The 23,637-nt window shown below is 43.3% G+C and overlaps 1 protein-coding gene across 1 annotated transcript in view; it reads left to right on the top strand.

Annotated features, from left to right (window-relative positions):
- Window positions 1-2,113: 2,113 nt before the first annotated feature.
- Window positions 2,114-23,637, top strand: part of ifngr1l (interferon gamma receptor 1-like) — a 30,001-nt gene continuing 8,477 nt past the window's right edge. The window contains exon 1 of the mRNA XM_088933820.1: window positions 2,114-2,439. Coding sequence (XP_088789946.1) covers window positions 2,352-2,439 — 88 coding nt within the window. The 5' untranslated portion in view covers window positions 2,114-2,351. The remainder of the gene's footprint in view (window positions 2,440-23,637) is intronic.

Genomic DNA, 23,637 nt, shown 5'->3' on the forward strand with positions numbered 1-23,637 from the left:
GTAGGCTGCAAAGGAACAAGTAAGAGGTTTATTCCATGCAGAAAAGAGAAGAAAGAAAACAACGTTTCAGCCATGGAGCCTTCTTCAGGTTTGGCCTTCGGCCTTCTTCCTGCATCCTGGACACCTGAAGAAGGCTCCACAGCCGAAACGTTGTGTTTATTTTCTTCTCTTTTCAGCGTGGAATAAATCTATTACTTATCTATAGTTTACTATATCTATACTATCTGTGACTACAGTCACATCTGTTCCAAAGAGACACCTTTTCTTTTCCTCCTTCTGCTCCTTCTTGCTGTTATTATGGCCAGTTAATATGGCCTAATTCTGAAAGAAGATGGCGATCTGCACTCTTGTGCACACTGTGCATATAAAGAGTATCAGGGAAAGGAGCCCTCCTGGCAGCTGCTTAGGGGTCAAATCATTTAGAGAAAGGAGCCTGCAGTCTGTGGAAGTAGGGGAAATAATGGAGGTCAGTCTCTGGCTGTCACAGCACAGAGATTGCAACACAACACCAGATTGTGCAACGTCTACTGTGCTGCTGCTGTCTTTTACAGGAGTGTCTTATACATTTTCCTCCTGATACAAGTGCAAGACTGCTCTGCATCTGACCATCTATGTGTGTCCACAGCGTCAGTAAGAGCCCAGGACTGCTTGATGTGCAGCGTACCTAACCCCCTGACAGCGGTCACTTCCTTACAATGTGAATCATTTCCTCTGCAGTCGCATTGCCCTGCAGCTCCCTGCTCAGGGGCTCAGACTTGTCTCAGCTTCCTTTAGACAGCCCATCCAGATCTGTGCGCTGCAGGACAGTGTGCATCTGTAGTCAAATCCATAGACTTCTGACTTGAGATCCTGGGTGGAAGTTCAGGGGATTTTCCTATCTCGAATGTTCGTTTCTTCAGGTCAGCCACACTTGTCTGACGCACTTACAGGAGGGAAAAGGCAGCATTAGTTTTTTAGGCAGGGGTTAGGGTATCTGGACTCTTGACTCGCAGGCTAGGGGACAAAACTGAAACCCAGCTGGGAATACCCATGCTGTAGACTCTCTCTGGCTGTATAAATCAGTATAAAACTTTATATAAAAACAGGCAGTTTTACATTTTGGAGGTTGCTCTGAATAGGCTTAGCAAAGCAGAGCCTTGTCCGCAACCTGAAGAAGGCTCCACGGCCGAAACGTTGTGTTCTCTTTCTTCTTTTTTTCGGAATGGAATAAACCTATTACTTGTCCCTTTGCAGCCTACGCATGCTGACGCAGCTACCCACCTATTCTAATTAATGACTTTTAAAAATGCTGCTGACTTAAGAAAACACACGATGAGTGTCCATGATTCATTATCAATGTGTTTCTTTAACTGAATTGAAGTTTAGTGTTGAAGTACAGGCTGTACACAACTATTGAAAATCAATACCATCGTCAGGGGTTGGGAGAATATGTCTCTGCCATGTTCTGCCTGGTCATATATTTTGAATTATTAACAAAGCTAAAAATTGAAATGATTCTCAACAAAAATCTTTCGATCAGCGCATTATCTTGGCAGCTGTCACAATACAATCACCAACTTCTCATACTGTATGCACCAATACACAAGAGAGGGGAAAAAATGGTCGAATCCAGAGCAAGTGACTCCTGATTTCTGCAGTTTATAATCTTTTTATAATCTGTGTGGTGATACAAACATTGAAATCAAAAGTGTTGACTACTGGGTCTAAGTAAAATAGTGTAATCCATTATTACAGTCACAAGTAGTTTGTGCAAAGGATTACTTTTCACATTAACAAGACTTTGTGTGTGTGTGGGGGGGGGGATTTAAAAAAATCATCCAGTTACAGTTATCTATGGATTAGGTGTAGAATTACTATGTCTAGCAATATATCATGCTCTTTAAAGCAATTTTCTCTTACCACTCAATAATTTATCAAAGAAATCCGTTAAACAAGTCATTTCTAAGTCTAATGGATTCTTTTTTTAAAAAAAAATAACGTTTCCCACCGCTGGTGAGGAATGAGAAAGAAATACAGGGGCAGAGAGGTACCGTGTGGAGGCTGTAAACTGGATCCTGCGCTCTCTCTCTCTCTCCGCTCCAGTCGCGTCGGTGAGCTCAGAGCAGAAACCCAGCCCCACACGCGTGTGCGCCCAGCGCGTCGACGTCTCATGTGCCTCTGTGTGCGAGTCAGTCATATACAGTAGGAAGTGTCGCCGTACTGCTGAAGCAAGACTTCAATCGCTTTAAAAAGCCAATGCTCTTATTTTCTTTTTTCTTTTACTCAATTTGAGCTGGGTTTCCCCCCCCCCCCCTCCACCCTTCACGCCGATCATCTGCTTTTGGTGAACAAGACAAGGGGTTTTGAATAAAATGAGGGACGCTGCGCTGGCCGGGAGGATCAGAGCTCTGTCTTTTTCTGTCCTCATTTTCACTTTGCCGAGGACTGTCAGCGCTCAGGGTAAGTACCCTGCGTGAAGTCAAAATTGTGTCAGCGATGAAGCTGTCTATGACTGTTTTTTACTTAAATGTTCAGAACGCGTAAACCAGTAAGTCTTGTGTTGAGAGGGAGCCGATCTCAAAACGTACTGTATCCTTGCGTCCTTGCGTACTGTATTCGCATTCAATGTCGTCATTGTTAATCACGTCGCGCTTACAACCTAGACAATACTTACAGGGAAAATAGGTATTTTAACTTTAAACGTACTGTTCTTATTCAGTGTCGATTCGCAATGCTGATTTTTATTTCTGTGGTCTAAATGTGAATATCTACATTTCTAGGAAGCCAGAAAGGGAACCACCTCTGTTTACATGAGGTCAGTCCTTTTCCAAAATAGGAACACGTCTGTCTTAGAAGCTAAGGGGAAAATGGTTGACCGGCACCATCGCATATTAGCTTCATACAGTAGTTTGTACGAAGGCTGTGAGGTGTTTCAAGTTCCGTCGTCAAGCGCCTCGTCGCACAACCCGTCGGGCCGGTCGAAGACCAGACAGGTGTTCAACCGAAGCGAAGTGCGGCGTCAGGAAAGACTCCGCTGTGGCCTCAGTCACGCTCGGGGGATTTCCAGCCTGGAAAACTTTTTCCTAACCGTAAGGTCACTTAATGGAGGGGGTGTTGGCAATTTTTGTGGAAAGCGTAAATAGCTTTGTATTACTGCGAATGTGCACTGGGCGCAATGGCCGAATTCGTACTGTACCTGCCTGACCTACCTGCGGCGTCTGCGAGTAAAACAGCCTCTTGTGAATACTTCCAATATATTTTAACGAAATAGCGTTTAGGCAACGTGTTATGCTTTGTGGTATTAAACAGGTATCCCTTATCTGTTAAAAAAAACCGACATGCAATTCGGTTTAAGTGTTTCAACAAATGGTTTAAATGACTTGGAAACCTTAATGCTAAAGGAATTGCAAATAACGTATATATTAAATTGGAATTTGCAGTTTGGAGGCTGTTCTAAAATGTTAACAAGGATAAATGTTGCTGAAACTTTTCCAAAGTCATTGATAATGCCTGACAGTACAGTTTTACAGAATTGATTGCTGTTCAAACCATTCCCTGCACAGATTCCCTTCTGGGAGTTAACTCAACCTTTCGCAAATGCATAGAGAAATTAATCGTGACCTTTGCGTTAGCTCCTTACTATGATAACATTCTGTTGTGTGGGAAAGTAGTCTTTCCCAGGTCCCCTACAATCCAGTTCTTAAAGTTTTTTTGGCGATGGCGAATGTTGGCTTTCCAGCTGGGCAGTGTTTGAGTTACATGGCCTCCAGACTCGGTCCATTTGTCTTACAAGGGATTCTGCACAGAGCTTACAGCCTGACGTGGGACTGTTGCCTTTACCATGGGGCTGTATTTGAAGGTTTAAAGATAAATGCGTTTTAACTGGCAGAGTGAGAATAAGAATGTCAAAAATGTTAGTACAGGGCTCCCGTGCAGCTCAGGCAGTGACCCTTTGATGAACACGCTGTCTTTGTTCTCGAATGGTGAGCAAATGGAAAATAAGGCAGCTTTGAAATATACCTACGTTGTCTTTACATCGTATGGTAGAACAATAACAGTGCCTCTGTGGAGCTTGTCGTGTCAGCCGATGAGCTGTGTCTAATGAGAGGGCCTATTTGGAGGAGGTTGGCTGCACTTTCTCCTTTCCTCTCTGGGCCTATAGAGGTCATTCTCCTGAGCTGTGGCGATTCCAAATTGGATCGGTTTGTGATAAAAGATAAACAATGGACAATTCGAAATTCCTAGAAAAGAAACAAGGTGGCAAAGTGGATTCACAGTGAGGGGAAATCTGGATAAATATGCTTGGCTGAGATAAGAATAAAGTTTTTGACATTAAAGAATCTGCTCCAAAGGAAGTCTCCCACAGTGCAGTTTGTTCTTGTACAATACTGGATTGTATTCATGACATCTGTCACAAAGATAGCTGTTCCTCAGAGACTTACTCCTCCAGCTGTGCCCTTCCACATAATGATAATTCATTAAACTGGAAATGAATTTTCTGTAAATGTATTGTTTCTTGCAAAAACAGAAAAAAACCCCACAAGTTTAGTTATTAGCCAGTGCCCTACATTCTCAATGTCATTTTGGGCAGCGTTGGCACAAACAAGACGAAGTAAAGATTGTTTTTAGTTTTACATGGAATGAAGCATATCTTTAATACTTTCAGTAAATCTTACAGCAATCTTATTTGTTCTGCTCCACCTTCCTAGATAAGGTGTTATGCTTCATAAAACCTATGCTGTCATAGTGTACTTTGGTACTGCCTTTATTATTCGAGTTGTTTATTATCCGAGGTATACAGTGGCATAGATTTCCCGAACCCTTTAATAAACATGTTATTGTTCTCAAATGGTCAGTTAGGCTGCTTTAAGAATATTACTTTTGTCTTTACATTGCATGGTAGATTCTAAATGCAGAAACTGTTTGCCTATCGGATTATTAAGCCTTCTTCAGGTGTGGAAGGATTAATGGTTTGCCTAACAAAACCTGTGAGAATAATTAGCCCGTCTAAGTGTAGTCACTCTCCTATTCTCAGAGGGCTTCAGAGCCATCACATCAAGTTCAAGTTCACATTTATTTGTCATTCCAGCTATATACAAGTATACAGTGGAACGAAATATCATTCCTCCTGGTCCGCTGTGCAAATACAGACAGGACACGGACATAGACATTGTAGACAGGATACACATAGTGCAACGTGCAAATAGTGCAAAGTACTAAGGCTAATACATAATACAATGTACACAACACACTGGGTGGATTTGGAACGCTGTTTCTGGAATTGGAGTGGGTGCAGCAGGCGGATCTGTGCTTGTGCTGCAGTGATCAGGCCCGCAGGGGTCTGCCCGTTAGTCAGCAGCACAATCCTGGGCTCCACAATGTGTCACGTCTGAAAGACAACCCTCATTTCCTGTGTCTCTTCATGGGGTTACAGTAGTGGGGTAAATGTCACGTGTTGTGGGCTACTGACATTTCCCTTTCAGTGTATGACGCGTCTGCTTGTGTGTTCGCTGTAGAAAAGAGGTCACAGTGGGCATGCGATTTCTCCAGCATTCCTCCCTCTGCTCAGGGCTTTTGACAGCTCCTTTTTTGATTTATTGGTAGTTTCAGTTTGTATCGCATCATGAACCAGTCAGAACCTTTGATTAAATACTGTGGTCGGAGGGAATATAATTTTGCTTTATATTCAGGATGAGATAGGTGTCTTAACATGCAGAGGAGTAGAAGAGATGGGGTATGTAAATGGCTGTCATTACACAATAATAGCAGCGCATGCCTGTCAAGTAAGCTCCTAATTCAGGAGAGAGGATTCAGCCTCCTCAGTCCAAACAAATAGATTTACAGCGAATAACAAGGAGATCACTGGCGTACTTGTTCAAGCTATTCTTGCAGATTCGTTTGCAATGGAAATCATCAGGCAGGCAAATATTTTAAATGTCTGCATGTGAAAAAAGTCAAATGCCATAGGAGAAGATAATACATAATACAGTAGATAAATTGTTGTGAAACTAATAAACTTTAATTCAAGGTAGTACAGGAATATTTCCAAAAATAAGGTTATGCAAAGTTAAAACCAAATGAGCAAGCCCAGAAACTAATCCCCAGTTCTTTACCTAGTCACCGAACCTGGTCGACAAAACTCAGTTTTGGAGAAATGTAATTAAAATTACAGAATGATTTATAACCATCTCATATGTTCTTATTCATTATATGATTTGTAACATGTTTTTGATGTAAGGCTTGGTGACGTGTTTTCTTTATTCATGGTACAGTACTTTCCATTTTTAACATACTGTTTTTATTTCAATATGATATTTTTTAGTATATTTTTCAGTATAATGGGGTGGAAATGTATTCAGGTCTTTAACATTTGTCAGGTAATATGTTTGAAAATAACCACACCATAACAGGAAACTAAGCTTGGAAGATCCATAGTCAGATATCAACAGAGGATTTCTGTGAATTTGCAGCACAAAGAACTGATACAGAGTGATTAACAAGGAAAAAAATGCAATAGCTATGTACTGTCGGTTCAGTTCTTAGCAATGAAGACTCAAGATCCTCTGATTTACAAAAAAATCATCAAGCTTTTTTTTGATGATTCTCGGTTTTGGAGAAATGTAATTGAAAATGACAGGATGATTAGTAGCCATATTGTATACTGGTGTTGCAGATTAATAGCATTGATAGCATACCTCATCTGCTTTTAGCAGCGAAAACTCAAAGCCCTCTGGGCTGCCACAAAATGATTATCAGGATAGAAAAGAGTGGCCTAAACATCTCTGAAGCCACAACAACACAGGAGGATGGAAAGTAGGAGCCCAGATATCATTCTGTTTCTTGAAAAAGAAACAGACCGATAGGGGACAGTGCGGTGGCTCTGTAGCTCAGGATCTGCGCCTGTGGCTGGAAGGTTGCTGGCTCGTATCCCACAGCCCGGCAGAGGAATTCCACTCCACTGGGCCCCTGAGCAAGGCCCTTCACCCCAACTGCTCCAGGGGTGACCCTGACCCTCCCGACTGACCCTGAGCTCTGACCCCAAGCTTCTCTCCCTGTCTGTGTGTCTCATGTAGAGCAAATTGGGGTCTGCGAAAAGACAAATAATACAAGAAATTATTGGCTAATAAAATTATCTTGAATGTAAACTTTGTAGTGTCCTACTGTAACTCAGTGCAGAGAGCTTATCCCTGGTTTCTGACACATCAGGCCTACGGTATTTTGTACTTTAGTGATAAATGTAACCGTTCCTCTGCCTGCTGTTTGGTTCAGAATATCTGGTTGAACTCCTTTTATGCCAAGAGTCCCACGTCTGAGACACGTCTGTGTGCACAGAGCCAAAGTAATGAGACCTTGCTGATCACATCTCCTCAGTTCCGAATCACGGTTACATCAACACTAAAGTTACTTACTGTGTGTTTGTTCTGAAATAATGAACACACCCCGTTCTCATTGAGAACAGCACAAAGCTGTTTTCACCCATGAAATTCCTATACAGTACATACTGGGGACAACAGACGATATGTCAGGAAGCAGGGACAAGCTCTCTGCACTGAGTAACAGTTGGACACTACAAAGGTTACTTGCAAGAATCAGAACAATTCCCTGGGCTTCTACTTTCTACCCACCTGGGTTAAGTGTTGTGGCTCCAGAGATGTTTTTATATTGGCTGAAAAATCCCGATGTCCTTGCAGAGGTTTTGCCTCACCTTGTTTCCATGAAGACTTCTTCCCTCTCCTTATAGTTAAGAATCTGTTCCGTAGCTTGAAATTATAATGCATTCATTGATAGAGTTTGCAGCATCTAAAGATGGAAAGTATTTCCGGTTTGACGACCACAGTGCAAGAGATGCTGTATTACTCTGGCAAACGGCAGCTGTGTTTGAGGTTTTTTATTTATGTTTCATAGTAAAGTCCACCAGATTGTAAGATGGCTTGGGGGACAAGGAAAATACGGTTTTAGGATTGTTGAGGAATGTCTTCCACCAGGATCCAGAGTTGAAGGACATCCACCTTCTTCAATTATCCTCTTGTATGTAGTGCGAGGTGTAACTGAGCCCTGTGCAACCAAACTGCCTTTCACAGCCTTGGCACAGAGATGTCCTGCTGCTTAAGATATACAGTGATATTCGTGCCTGGTGTCACATCAGAAGGCTGGCATGACTTTCCAGGTGTTGAAGTGTTTTAGGAAAACAAGACTACTTTAGTGCTTATTGTAGGATTAAAAAAAATTGAGAGGCCATTCAAATGATGTATTTTTAAACAACCCAGTAACTGGGATCTAGTTTTGTGGAGAGACGGAGGAGACTACATTTGAACATCATAATAATGCTGATCATACATTCATATCTGTAAATGTTCCTTCTTGTTATCTTTGCTAACTATTTGAACCGCTGAGCAACTATTAACAGCATTTAAACGTGCAGAAATCTGTTTGAAATAAATGACTAAGATGACCTTTGCTGTAAATATCCAGTGACAGATTCCAGCTTGTGTTACGTTACAGGGCTGAGAATGTGATAAAGTTCTTCTCTGTTAAAACAGGAGTTTGAATTGACTGTACAGATCAGATTTCAAGCCTACGAGCCTCTAGTACAGCAAAGAAGCAAGTGTGGGCGGGGAAAGTTTTTGGTGTAACACTTGGTGAAGTGGTTTTTGTCTTATCATAGTACAGTACTTTCCATTTCTAGCATGGCGTTTCTATTATGTTTTTTCTTCAGTGTTATATTTTCTAGTATCTGGGGTGGAAATGTATTCTGGGCTTTAACATTTTTCAAGTAATGAGTTTAAAAACATCAGCGGCATAACAGGAAACTAAGCTTGGAAGATCCATAGTCAGATATCAAGACAGGATTTCTGAATTTGCAGCACAAAGAACTGATACACAGCGAAGGGCAGAGTAACGAGGATAAAATTGCAGTAGCTAAGTACTGTTGGTTCAGTTCTTAGCAATGAAGATCCTCTGATTTACAAGAAAATAATTAATTTTCTTGTTGATGAGGTTGAAAATCCTACTTGCCTTTTTTCTGAGAATGTTGTAGTATAATGTGAAGATTTGTTTTCGCATCAGAAGTTCACTTTGCACATAAATTACTGTTTTAAATCTAAACATTTTGCATGAGTCTGATTGAATATTTGCATAAGAAGTCTGCTACAGTAGCATGGCAAGGCTTTGGGGTTTTCTTGAAGGTTTTAAAAACTGGTGACCTCTTTGGTCTCCACATTTGACATCAGTCCCTAAATGCAGACGTTGGGAACTCATGACTCCCAAGAATTTAATGATGAAGAAAGTGCTTTCTGTAGATTTACAGATTCAAATCTGGCATCTTTTTTGAATCAGCAGGGGCAGTCAGTATTCAAACTGGTGTTGTACTTTGCTGTGCAGGGCCCATAGGACTTGTGACATGGTTGTCCCAAAAGTCACCAAGTCAGTTTGGGATTCAGCTGAGAGAACAGGTGCTGTGAAAATATAGAGGTAAAAGTTCTTCAGGACTGGAGCTAGAAGCTGCTGGTGTTCAAGTTTTTTATTTTTATTTTACTACTGGATTACAGTTTCTAGTTACTCCTGTGTTTGTGTGGTGGGTTTTGTTTTGTTCCTGTCATTGAACAGATGCCAAATCACATTGAAGTCAAACACAAAAATAACGTTGTATTGCATATTCATATGATGATGATAATTACACTCAAACTTGTAGAGGGTGGGTTTCAGACTCGTTGTTTTTGTGGCAGGAAATGGAGCATGGCCAGGTTCTGAGTGACATGGACAGAGGGACAAAAATAGGAATCTTTTTTTGTCACCCCTATAGTCAGACATTTCACCTTTTTCCTTCACCCATGCCTTAAATCTGTCCAAAAATGGACCGAGCATAATGCAGCCAAATATTAGAGGGAAACCTGTTTCAGTCCTTTCAGCAGCACCGTGACCCAAAGCAGGAGGCCAGAGCTGCGCTGAAGTGGCTTAAGAACAAGAACGTGAATGCCCTTGAATGGCTCGGAGGTCTAACTTGAAACCTGTTGAGAATCTGTGACAAACACTTGAAAGCTGCTGAAAAGCTGCTGCTGTGCAGAAACGATCCCCAAGCAACCCGAGAGAGCTTCAGCAAATCTGTTAAGAAGAAGGAGCTACGAACTGCACAAAGCTGGTGTGCCACAGTAAGTTGGTAGAGACTTGCCCAAACAGATGAGCTTCTGAGCACTTACGCAACCAACAGATTTCTGTTTTTTCCTCTTTAATATTTTGCTGACGTTTACTTCTGACTTCATCTTTTCCATAGATGTCTTCAGTTTGAGGTTTGGAATGAAATGTTCAGTTTGACAAAGCGTGTGCTTTAATTGGTAGTTTTACAAAAAGGGACATCATGTGGAAAGACTGAGTACTTTTGCAAGGCTCGGTATGTACTGCACAGTCTACCAAAGTGAAAAGCATTAAGACGTTCCTGCCTGGGTCCTCTCTGATTCATGTCTCATTTTCAGAGAGGCTTTTATAACAATGAAGGGCCTATCCAAGTGCTTTGCCATGACTAAAATGCTAAAGTGGGCCTGCAGTAAAAGTGTCAGAAGGATATAGTATTAAAGTAGACAAACTGTTGATGTAGGAAGTTCAGAGTGTTTTGTTTTTCATGGGTTGAATAGAAGTATTTGAATTTGCAGTTACATAGAAAATGAAAAAGCTTGATGCAGCATAGTGCTTTAAATAGAGAAATGTATGTTGACCTGAAAGACATTTTTGTGATGGGAAATATCACAGTGGTTTTGTGAAGGGTTGTGGCGTAAAGCCAAAGAGAACCAGTGCGCCTTCAGTACAGAACAAGCACGTCTGAGACGGGCATCTCTCCCTTAGGCATGGAGACTGCAGGTCCACGGGCGATCAACAGCTCGGAGAGGAAAACGCCGCTAGTGTTGTAGGAGCACTGCCTTGATTTTGAAACCTGAGGGACAGGCAATGCAAATCAGGCTGTTGGGGGCGCAGTGTATTGTGTTTTTGTCAGTGGGCACCTGGAAGATGTCTGGGACACAACATTCAGTGCCCTCTGCAGTAATGAGCGAGGCTTGGACGCAGTCTAGTGATGTGGATTTCCACAGGGGAGGAGCAACACAAGCGACAAAGAAGCAACTAGGAGAAATCCTGTCCTGAGATATTTCCCTTTATCTTAAAGACCTGGTAAACCTTTAACTGGCTCTACCCACTGCAACCTTTATTACCGGCATGAGGACGTTCAACATTCAAGAAAAAATAAAGACCTTGTTCATTTATTATCATCAAGTTGTGCTAGATTTATGTGTATACTGTAGCGTGCCTGAGTTGTAAATGAATCATTTACTGTTTCCTCTTAAGTGGATGTGGTGTTGGGACACATTCTCACGGCTGCCTCTGGGCATTGAGGTGGCACGTTTGAGAAGCTGAAGGAGGAAGTTCAGAATGTTCCATGACAGTAAAACGCAGAGCTGGGGACAAGCCCAGGTGCGAGCAAGAGCGCTCCTGCTCTTTAATTCATCCCATCAGGAGCTTCGCCCACCTGGAGCAGTGCCAGGCTCTGAAGACGTAAAAAGCTTCTCGAAGGCCTCACGCAGTATGGTAGGCACTCACAGAAAGGGAAACCCAGACATGGCTTCTGGAGCTGGCCTTTCCAGAGCACAACCAAGGAAATAACAGAGTCATAAGACAAGAATCACTTCTGCTTTTTTTGTTGTCTAAATGCTTTTTCACAGCTCCTGCCGATACCAAAAGCCTGTTCTGAGATCTTAAAAGTATGAAGTCTGTCAGTGGAGGTTTGAAGCTGTGTACAGACAACAGGAATTTGCAGTGATGTTGTTAGTACTGTATATATATTTTTTTATATAGTCCTATCTAATTGTGCTTTCCTGAAGATAGTGCGATTTTGTGATGAACACAGCAGTATTTAAAGGTGCAATAAATATGTATTAATTCTGCATGGCCTGGAAACCATAATGATACAGAAGTGTTGATATGCCTTTTTTTACTTTTAAGGGTTTCCAGGAATCGTTTCATTGATATTATATATTGCGTAACTGTTTTGTTAGCTCACAGTAATGCCTTGGATGATGTTTCAAAGTGCACACCTTTTTTTTTTTAAACCAACCCCACGTATCACATTATCAGTAAGTGGCATGTCTGAATCTGCTCCAAGTCACCACATTCCCACTGAGACCTTTTGTCCTTCCCCTTGTGTGCCAGGAAATACTTTTTAACCAAAGCAGAGGGGACTTTCTTATTTTGACTTTGATGTTTAAACATGCTCCTTCAGTAGTCCACTGGGTACGCTGAGACCTTTGTTGTCGAGTTTTTACTTACACCGAAACAAAGGCGTCTTTCCTGTTCCTATATCCTAAGATGATCAGTGAGTTCATCTGCTGGTGAGAGTGCTGAATAATTTGCTGCAGCTCTATACATCCCTGGATGAGACAACAAAGACCTACTGCCAGCAGCCATATCACCCTGCAACTCACAACCGGCAACACACTGGAGCTCAGCAGGTGTCAGCCTGGTCAGTACCTGGATGGGAGACCTCCTGGGAAAAACTAGGTTGCTGCTGGAAGAGGCGTTAGTGGGGACAGCAGGGGGCGCTCACCCTGCGGTCCCTGTGGGTTCTAATGCCCCACTATAGTGACGGGGACACTATACTGTAAACAGGCGCCGTCCTTCAGATGAGATGTAAAACCGAGGTCCTGACTCTCCGTGGTCATTAAAAATCCCAGGGCATTTCTTGAAAAGAGTAGGGGTGTCACCTCGGCGTCCTGGCCAAATTTCCCATTGGCCCTTACCAATCATGGCCTCCTAATAATCCCCGTCTCTGAACTGGCTTCATCACTCTGCTCTCCTCCCCACTGAGAGCTGGTGTGTGGGGAGCGGACTGACGCACTATGGCTGCCGTCGCATCATCCAGGTGGGGCTGCACACTGGTGGTGGTGGAGGGGACCCCCATTACCTGTAAAGCGCTTTGAGTGGAGTGTCCAGTTATTATTACCGTATTCCAGTGGGTCCTGTCTTTTTTCGGGCTTACTTAAAAAAATACCATACACGAGAGGCCGCTAACATGAAGACCACCTGGGGAATGTCTTTCATGAAATGAAATCATATGGAAATGGAAATGTTCGGGTGCGTCTGTCTGACACGCGCTCTTATCAACACCGTCCTTGCAGTTTTATTTAGCTCTGAAACTTCCTGTCTTCACGGGGCTTGGATTCAACCAGAAGGCTTGAGGTAAATTCTGAATGAACTAAAAAGCTCTGGTCAGGAAAGTTGCTTTTTAAACAATGACCCGAGAGAAAACTGAACAGCGACTTGCTTTCTCTTCACCCATTTGTAATTTCTTACACGTTATGAAATGCTGCTAAACAAACTGGTTTCTTCCTGTCCTGAGTTTTCAGCCATTTCTGAATTGGAGCTCTGAATATACAAGAAATATTTCAACCAGTACAGCATGACAGACATGGTCAGGGCCTGCAGAATTAAAAAGTGGCAGTGAGTTTGAATATTTTGCAGGTGATTCACGGAAAATTATTGTGGTTAAATTTCACAAATGCAGTAAAAATTCTTCATTCATTTTTACAGAATTATTACAGTCTTGTTAATCAGGCTGTCGTTTTTATACCACCTTATACACTTGCGGCATAGGAATGGTATTTACAATACAAAACAATTTATTGTTTTGTAAAAATTGGAATTTTACAATCTGTTCTTCTGTTGCACACTTTATGCCATGAATACTGTTCACAAGCAGAAATCCAGTTAAACAGCATTACACAAAAGTAGATTCAAAATGAAACACCTTCAGTTTAGATTCTAAACAATCTGGCATTGCAGCATTTCTGATGTTGTTTGGGAGCAAGTTCTAGAAACCAGACACACAGAAGCTACAGTCTCAGATTCCAGCCCACTGAAACTGATGACTGGGAATAAGAGGTAAATCACACTAGCAGATTCCCATCTCTGTGAGTAATTTAGTGCAGGAGAACTGAGCTGCTCCTCAAGATTGGGAGGCCTTAATTCATGAAAACGTACAAGTTCTATTATGGCCAATTCAAAACTTCACAGGCAACTAGTGTAGAGACCCCAGCACTGGGGTAAAGTGATCAGACTGGCAAGTGCTACTCAGTAACATGGGCAGCGGCTTTCTGAACAGCCTGAGGCTATTTCAGTTTGTCAGGATAACCAGCAGATCAGGAGATACAGTTCTCAGGAAAGGGATGTTTTTCCTGTTTGTGCTTAGCCGTGTTCCTGTGGTGGTTCCTCTGGTGACTGAAATCAGTTCTAGTTCATGATGCAAATGTAAATCAAAAGAAAGCTTAGCAGAAAGTTGGGTTCTTAACTCATTGGGGAAAATAGTCCTGCATCCCACTTATCTCTACCTCTGATTTTCCATCTTCAAGTTCCCCGTGACTGGTTGCGAGAGCCATGCCTCTGTGATGGGAGAGACCTCGATTGACCTGGCTGAGGTGGGGGCCCTGGGCAGACACAGCAGTCTGAACTATGGAGTCATCACTAGGGAGCCTCCATTCGGACTGCTGTGTGGGTGCTGCTCTTGGAGTGCCGCCCCAGCCTTCTGGGATAAGGCCACACTTCCACTGAGCACATCGACTGCCCAAGCCTCACCAGCGCTTCCACAGCCAGACCTTCCAGTTCCTGGACGGCACCTCCCAGCAGCTCCTGGACACGGAGGTGTGCCTGCCCTCTGAGAGACACAGTGCCCAGGGCTGCTCCGACAGCCAGAAAATTCTAGTGACTGAGAACCCGAATAACAATTATAAAAAACTTTATTTTATATAGCACCTTTAAAGGTGGCTCCTCAAAGCGCTTTACAGAATGACAACAGCAGCAACAACAATTAAAAATAAACAATAAAAAATACACGAGATAAACACGATGAGAGTACGCAGAGGAGACAGTAGATGGAGGTACTTTTATTACAGTAGGAGCAGAGGGGTAAAGAACAGAACCAGTTAAGTAAAGAAGAAGGTTTTGAGTCTGGATGTGAAGGAGTTCAGAGAAGGTGACTCTCCGATATCCTTGGGGAGAGAGTTCCAGAGCTTGGGGGCATAACAGGAGAAGGCCCTGTCACCCCCAGAGTGTAGACGGGCTTGGGGGACAGTTAGGAGACCAGAATTAGAGGAGCGAAGGTTGTGAGGTAGGGAGTAGGGTGATAATAGTTCAGACGGGTACCGAGGTGCCAAGCCATGCAGAGCCTTATAGGTGAGCTTGAGGATTTTGAAGTTGACACAGAATGTGTCAGAAAGCTACTGCAAGGATAATTTGCCCCTTTGAAGGAGGGGACTGTGGCAGGCCAGAGTCCCTGAGAGGCTGATGGAAAGGCAAACCTGTCTTTGGGTCGTGGTGGGTCTGGGGAGGGACTTGGGCTGAGAAACAGACTTCACCCATTTTTACCATTTTTTTTTTGCACGGAGGGTGGTGTGGCGAGAACACCGCAAAAGCATTTTTTAATGGAATGTAGTTTAACTACTTGAGATTTTTTTAGGTGCTCGTGTTTGTTCAGGTGTCTGCGTGAAAGATGATTGTGTGGTGTTTTTTATACATCACAATAAAAAGCCAAAAACAACAACAACATGGGGACAGTAATTAATGCTGCAGTTACTACATTGATCATGTTTGGGGAATTTGCATTTACAGCCAATCAATAATAGTTTTTGTCTTGTCTGGGTTTCATTTCCACCTTGCCCATCCATTCCATTCCAGTTGAACCCTCTGAGAATGGACACGGTCGTGTCAGATTGGGCTGGACAAGACATGAAGAGTGTATTGTCAGCAAAACAGAAGTGGAGGTGGAGTTTGTATTTCCTCATGTCGTGGCTGCTAGCGTTTACACTTAATGGCAAGGGACCCAAGACTGAGCAACTCTCAATACAGATCGACATTGTCTGCTGAGGAACAGTAATAAAATATTAAGAGCATTGTGGCCACTGTGAAACACAGACTTACATTCCTCTAACAGATGTAAGAAGATGGTCAGAAAGTTATATGGCAACAATATTCAATTATCTTAGCAGAAAGGGAAGATTGGAGATTTGCTGATGGTTTCTGCAGGCCTGGCACAAGAGAAGTCAGTGGTTTCTGCAGGAGGGGTTCTTACCCTCAGTGTCAAAGGGACAGTGCCATTTAACCAGCAGGTATCGGATAGTCCCGATTGGGCCACCAAACTCAACAACAACTGTCAAGTCCCCCCGAGACTTTGACATACCCCACTGTTATTTCGAAAGTGAATTGTCTAGTTTCATTCTTTGCTCTGCTAGAGCTTTTTTTTTTTGTTTTAAAAAGTGCCACTAACAGAAAAAAAATCTCCGTTTTTAGTCCAGCTCCTGTTTGTACTTTGCATGTCTTCTTCTGCTCGTGGTTTTCATTGTGAGGCTACCTAAGAGGTCTGGCGCACTGCCCGCCCTGTGTTCAGTACCTGCTGACTGCTTTCATTCCTCTTGGGTGGGTGAAAGCACCGCAGCGTCCCACTGTCTGCACCGTGGCCGTCTCTCCTGCTGGAGTTTGAATTCTTCTGCCATATCTCCCTGACTTGGCCTGGATTCCTGGCTTCTGAAGATAAGTCCTGTCCATGTTGTGGTGTCTCCGGGGGGTGGGGGGAGGTAAATGTAACAAGTACGAAGGTACTCACACCATCTAAATATAGTGTAGGTATCGACACATATACAGTGTATGGAGGTTGAAATAATCTCCTCTGGACTATAACAGATGTCAGATGTGAAGAGAGTCTAGTCCTTTCTTGTGTCTTTTGTCATTGCTGTCAGCTGTGCTCAGCTGGCAGTATGTGCAGCAAAGCTGAAGAAAACCCCCTTTTGTCCTTTTTCAACTAAAATGTGCCTCTTGTGCTTTTCGAAAGCTGCTCTGTCATCTGTGCCCAGTCTCCTGAAATACAGCTACCACAGATTTCCAGCTTCTGAGCGCCGCAGTCCACCAGGTGTTACAGATCTCTTTAAATCGGCCGTTATCTGAGGTAACAGAAAAGCAAAACAAAATATGAGACTGGCTACTTAAACCAGGGCTCGGATATAGTGAAATCCCGGAAGGACAGGAGTGTGGCAAACACAATCTCTTCAGCATATCTCTGTAAATGTGACTGATTTTGCCTTGAGGTTTCTGTGTGTAAGCTCTGATTGGGGACGAAGTGACTTTCATGAGTGAAACAGGTGTTAGACAAATCAGGCCATGCTGTCTTTACTGGAAATCTGTCAGACCTGGCTCTGCTCCCCATTATGACTCTTTACCAGAATGACTGTAACAGTGCAGGTCCTGGCAGTGTCCTGACCTGCCCCTGGCTGCGTGCTGTTGGGGCAGTGCAGCATGGCAGGCAGATTCAGGGGCATTATTAAACTGACAGTTTCCTGAGAAAGAGGCCTGGATTGCCTTCTGCAAATTATTGCAGCGTGTAGTTCAAAACTACAAATATAGGAAGATTCTGATTTAATCATGGAACCTTGTTTACTTACACTGTCATGCTGGACAATCATTTGATGTGAAGAAGTAAATTTGGAAGTCTTCCGGCCTGCCTCTTTTGTATCCTGTGACTGCAATTCCCTTTAAGTATACAAACCAAACAAGTCATCGCATGTTTAAAAGCTGTAGCACAACTGTTTTGTTTATTGCGGTGGGGAAATTGCTCAGTGTGCTCATTTCTGTGTGGGGAAGTGGGGTGGGCTTGTGTGAATCAGAGATTTTCGAAGCCCTGGTGTCAGTTCCTGCCACAGGCACATCACAGGTTCCTCATTTGTATAAAGAGCCTGACTTTGTCCATATCGTCTTTTCGCCCGTGCTACACAAGAGATTCCTTACCCTATCGTTCATCGGCTATTAATAAGTTAAATGAGCTTTGAGGTCTCCCATTGTTTGTTTATTAACTCACTGCATGTTCTGATGGGAGTTATTTCTGGCAACCGTGACACGTACTGTAGTTTCTACCATGCAGGCATGTCCAACATTTCCAATTTTACTTAATCGACTCAAAATTATGTAAAAAGAGTTAAAAGGTTTCTAGAGAGCTACCAGGTTTCTAGTTCAGTACTCACACAGGCCTCACGGTTCTGAGAGTACTCTTTGGTACCTCTGGTGTGCAACACTAACGCGCTTGTTTTCCTTATTTCTCGCCCTTGTACTTCTGCTGACCACTCTGTGGCTTAGCAACACTGGTGATAATGATTCCCCCAACCTGCTTATGATATTATATATAAGCTAGAAAGACTCACTGTAATCTGAGCTTCACTTGCTATCCTGCTAGGTGTTTGCTCCTTGTGTACACAATAAAGACTGCTTTCTCTGACCGAACCCGAGTTAAGTTTCTGATTCAACAATGCTAACAACATTGAATAGCTGTTTAGTGAGCACCCCCCCACACTTGTCGGTGGGATTTTGTCTTATCTTCTGTATGCCTTAAAGAGTACAACCAGCACTGAGAGTCTCCTCAGAATATTTTTGCCCTCCCTGGACATTAGTGCAGAATTAACAAGGGATTCCTGCTGGTGGTGGGAGAGTGGGGGTGAAATATTTTTTACCTCTGAGCAAATAGCTTTAAAATTTGCAGGTAAATTGCAGGAGACAGAGTATGCATGGAAATATTTTTATTTCTCATTTAAAAAAATAGAACATTTAAAACTGAGATCAGGAGCCACTTTTCACAAAGTGTTGTGGGGGTATGGAACAAGCAGCCCAGCAGTATTGTTGAAGCCAATACTCTGATTTCTTTCAAGGCACAACTGGATGAGATTATTGGATCCATTTGCTACTAACTGACAAATGAGCCAGAGGACCAAATGGCTTCCTGTCGTTTGTGTAGCTTTGGAAAATTGGATGGAGTTTTATCTGGACAGGTTTGCTCTTGTTATGTTCTGTTTTTTTTTTTTAATTCCCCTCCCATGCGGGAATTTTGGAGGTGGGATGTGTCCCTAAATTGGGTCTCTCTCTCTCTGGGTTGGTTGAAGAGAGCGGTCCGGTTTTTAATGCCGGTACGGGACGTCCGGAGAGTGGTGTGGAAGAGAGGTGTCAGAAGAAGAAACGGTGAAAACGGGAGACGTGTCGGATTTGTTTTCTTGGCCGTGGTGTCGGGGTGGGATTGTTGTGGCTTCCGTGTTTTTTTTTAGTTTCCCGTTATGGCTTAGTTTTAGTGTAGAGGAGACAGATAGCTTGTGGAAGACTTTTCTTTGGCTTTGCCACCCCTTTTCTCAGGAGACAGGTTTAGCAGGTAATTGGGTTGTAGAATAGTGTCGTTGTTTTTTATTTCACTAACCCCTGTGGTTTTTTTCCTTCCCAGCGTTTTCCCGTCATACTACACGTAGTTGTGTGTGTATTTCCATCCGTTAAACCCTGGCTCATATGTTAGATCCTCTTTGCCCCTAGACTGAGCCATACTGGGGACGTAAGAGCTCTGTAACAAGCTTTGAAATGACTCTCCTCTACGTGGTTACTGACTCGTGGGAGCTGTGCCTGAATTTAGTGGCTGGTCATTCTGTGGCCAAGGCATGCTTGCCTGGCAGTGGGGGAGCAAACCGTTGAAGCAAATCATTTCCTGTATTTCTAGACAAATTGAGCTGGGGGACTGTCTCTGTGTCCAGATTTCCTTTAACCCAGGAATAACAGAGTCAGGGAATTGAAGATATACATGGCGAACTGGTACAGATTTAACAAGTGGAAATAAGACATTGTGCCATTAATGACTTTATAGATGGGTCAGCAAAATATTTAATACATTGTTGAATTTCTCCTGTGAAAGTATTTGGTACCTTTCAATGGAACTGGATCATGTGCGTTTAAATGACTCACTATGGAATCTGAAAATTGTAGCTTTGGCCTTCAGCTCAGACTTGAGTCTAGGGGACTCTCTGACCTCGTTCTGAAAGCTGATAACATGTACTCTTTACCACAGTACACGTCAGTCTGTAGATAAATGATTGTATTTGTTGGAAACCGAGCAAGTCTTCCTCATTTTTGTAGAAAACACATAAAATCCTGAAATACGGACTTTTCTTCAGTTTTACAGGAATGACTCATGCCTTCAAGTTTTTGGTTTGTTTTTTTCGAAAGAAGTTTCCCAGACCCAGTTGCAAACAGTACGCCCCCATGAAGATAAATTTGTCTGTATTTTTAGGGTGTACCAAACAAGACTTGATGTCATTTTCTTAGCATTGAATAAATTCTTTTTTTAAATGGAACCTCACAAAGCCTTTATACAGCAGTATAAGAATGCCTTCTGCTTTAGCCTGGTGAGACTTTGACGTTCAAGATTCTGGAATTTCTCACATGAAGAGAAGGCCTGATGTTCATTGAATTAATAGCGGTGTGCAAATATACGAGTGTGCCAAAGCGCATGTGGTTTGGTGGCTAGGGCTGTGGACTTAACTGGGAGGTTGTGGGTTCAAATCCAGGGTTGGAGGCTGCAGTTGTACCCTTGAGCGAAACACTTACAGTAGATTACTGATCCAATAAGTACCCCAGCAGAATAAACATGTATGAATTAAGTTGCATTAGATGAAAGTGACGGCCAAATAAGTTAGTCAGAACAATAGTGCACTTCATAACATTTCTTCTGCGAGTCAGAATTGATGCCAGGTGATGCAACCTTCCTAAGATGAAGCCCAGCCCCGGGCTGATGGAAGTGTAATTAGATTGCTACACATCCAGCTGCTGTGTTGAGCCTGTCTTGACATTAGCCTCTGCTCATGGTCCCACCTGCTCTCTGCCTCGAGTCTGTCACCGCTTCCTCTGCCGCTGTTCGCACAGTGTGTGGGCTTTCACAGCCGCGCGGCTAGGCCGGCGTGCGGTTTCTAGCGCTTTCTCCGCGCATGCGAGCGGCACTTCCTGTGTGAAGAACGTGCCTGTGAGGGATGTGATGACCTGTACATCCACCTCAGCCCGACACTGTGAAGCTACTGTGCTAAAGCTGTGGTTAGGGGTTTGTCACATGCACACCTCTGTGTCTTTTTCTGTTGCTGTTTATCATCAGCCCTGTTAGTGAGATCATTTACTAGATGTGCGAGACAGGGCTGTTGGGTGCTGTTACTGGAGCCCTTGTGCTGTGTAGATTCCTTACCGATGCGATTCAGCCCAGGTGTCTCGGCCACTGGGTGAATGGGGGAGTGCTGGAGGTCAGCAGTGCGGATCCTGTTGCTCTGTTTGCTCTGAAGCAGATTTCCCTCCTGCCTGCAGTGGTCTGGTCCGACTCGGATATCTGTCCAGCACACAGGGGAATTCCAGCCCCAGATCCCGACGTCTTTGCCACAGCACACCAGCCACCCAAGTGGGAGGACAGGATCTGGGCTTCTCTCGCCTCTCGCCACCTTCTGGTCTCACTGGAATCCTGCTTCCTGTCCTGAATTTGTTGTAATGTGGGAGTGAAGCGGGTGAACACATGGGCGGTTTTATTTAACTGCTTATTTTGGCCTCTGGGGGGTCATTTAAGTTGTGCTGTTTGTTGTGTGGTTGCGAGTGACCATGCTCATCAAAACGCATTGAGCAATGAAGGATAAAAAGGGGTAAAGACCTCGCCGCAGGGCTGTTGGCCTGGCTCTGCCTTTAATTTAATAATCCCCATCTCTGAACTGGCTTCATCACTCTGCTCTCCTCCCCACTGAGAGCTGGTGTGTGGGGAGCGTTCTGGCGCACAACGGCTGCCGTCGCATCATCCAGGTGGGGCTGCACACTGGTGGTGGTGGAGGGGAGTCCCCATTACCTGTAAAGCGCTTTGAGTGGAGTGTCCAGAAAAGCGCCATATAAGTGTAAGCAATTATTATTATTATTATTAATAATTGTCCAGGAGCCTCCGGAGAAGCAGGAAGTCTCAGGAAAGCAGTATGTTCAGGATATTGTGCAGCATGAGACAAGTCAGCACAGAGCACACAAACAGGCCGTGCTGCAGCGAGATCCCTTCAGTTTTTTGTCTTCATAATGATTTTAGCAACCTGGTGGTTTCTAAGAGAAGATTCTCAGATGTAGGACAGGTATACGCTAGGAAATAACTCGCGCAGCAAAACGTCGTGATAATTCAGTTTGGCCATACCTTTATTTTGAAAATGAAGTCATGTAATTTTTTTTAGTAAAGTGTGGTCTTGTGGCTTCAATTTGGAAAAAAAAAGGTAATTAGAAATACAAAATGTTGAAATCTAGAAACCCAGAAGACATCTGACTTTATTACATTACCTTATTAGTAAGTTGTCATTTAAGAATCAAAAAAATAAAAAGGACAGAGACAACTGATTTGCAAAATCAATGCTGATGTTAATTTCTTATTATTTATTAAGAGTGCTGTTGAAGTAAATACAGCCAGCAGCCTCTCTTTATCTGACTTCTTAAATCTGCATGCCAGTTATTAGGAAAAAGAGCAGTCAAAACTGATGAAATCGCTGGATGATTTACAACGAAATGATTTCATCATATTTCCTGTAAGGCACAGCCCTTATAACTGTTCAACTGAGTGAGGAAGCACATGAAACTGATCGAGCTGATAGAAATGAAAAGAGTGCAGTTAACTCAAGTATAATTAATTTAGCCACACCTGCTACTGTTCGTTTTAAAAGGGACCCAGTTTCTCACACCGGTATTAAATCTTGGAGACTAAATAAATTTTGAACGTACTGGATAGTCACCATGTTCCCACGAATTGCGGCGTGATGCGGCCCTTCCCGCTCACTAGTCACTGTAATGACTAGTGTAATGCGTTGTACAAGCGAATAAGTACAGGTTGTGCAGCAGATATTTCACCACAGAAATGTCCCAATGTCATCTGCATGCAGAGTTAACAAGTAGTTTTTGTCTACAAAACCCTCTCGAAGTCGAGAGCAATATTTCTATTGGATTAAGAGAGATGTCTTCATAAGCCTGCTTGCTTACAGTGTAATAGGGCCTCATCACATCACCGGAAGATTGTGCTGCTTCGTTCTGAAACGCAGAATATGGCGCTGCGCACACCTGGAAATGATGCAGATTGGAGGTTTAACGCATTACTGTGCTGTGTACATTTTACTTTCATTGAAACGCGCTCATCAGTGCCTTTCTAACTCCGAAGTACAAAAATAGTGCTGCAGTTGCCCTTTAATCTCTAAATTGTGTGTGCGCCCTGTGTCTGGAGTCTGGGGACAATGTCTGCGCTGCCGTGAGCCCTGCCAGGATTAAGTGGTGGGCTTGTCACTGGTTTACTTGCTGACAATAAATGTACAGTACAAGGTACTGCAAAGGAGCTCCATGAATACATGCAAGATCAAAGATCTTGTTTAAAGTGCTCGAATTGCAGTCCTAAGGAGAAATTCTGTGGCCACTTCAGTACATTGGAATGCAAATTTCTGAAAGCGCTGTGGGGTCCCATGGATTGGATTTGAAATCACTTCGCTTTAACACTTCTGGACAAAATGAAGCCGGATTTAGCTCCCATTGTCCAGCTTTTGTAGTAACTAATATGCCCGTTAATATGTGCTGTTCCGAAGCACAGAAATGTCCAGTTGGTGTTGCCTTAGATCCGTGTCGCTGTTTAATATGTGGCGCCAGCCTTCCCCCTGTAACTGCAAACAAACTGTAAATTCTGTAGCCGCTGCGACCCCAGACTTCATAATGCTCTGCACACATTTCTGTGAGCCTTGCCTGAAGTTCAGAGGTGATCAGTGGTCAGTTAGGTACTAATTACCACAGGATATGTGTGCTGCG

Source organism: Atractosteus spatula, chromosome 15 (genome assembly GCF_055471065.1).
Source record: "Atractosteus spatula isolate fAtrSpa1 chromosome 15, fAtrSpa1.hap1, whole genome shotgun sequence".
Classification (NCBI taxonomy): domain Eukaryota; kingdom Metazoa; phylum Chordata; class Actinopteri; order Semionotiformes; family Lepisosteidae; genus Atractosteus; species Atractosteus spatula.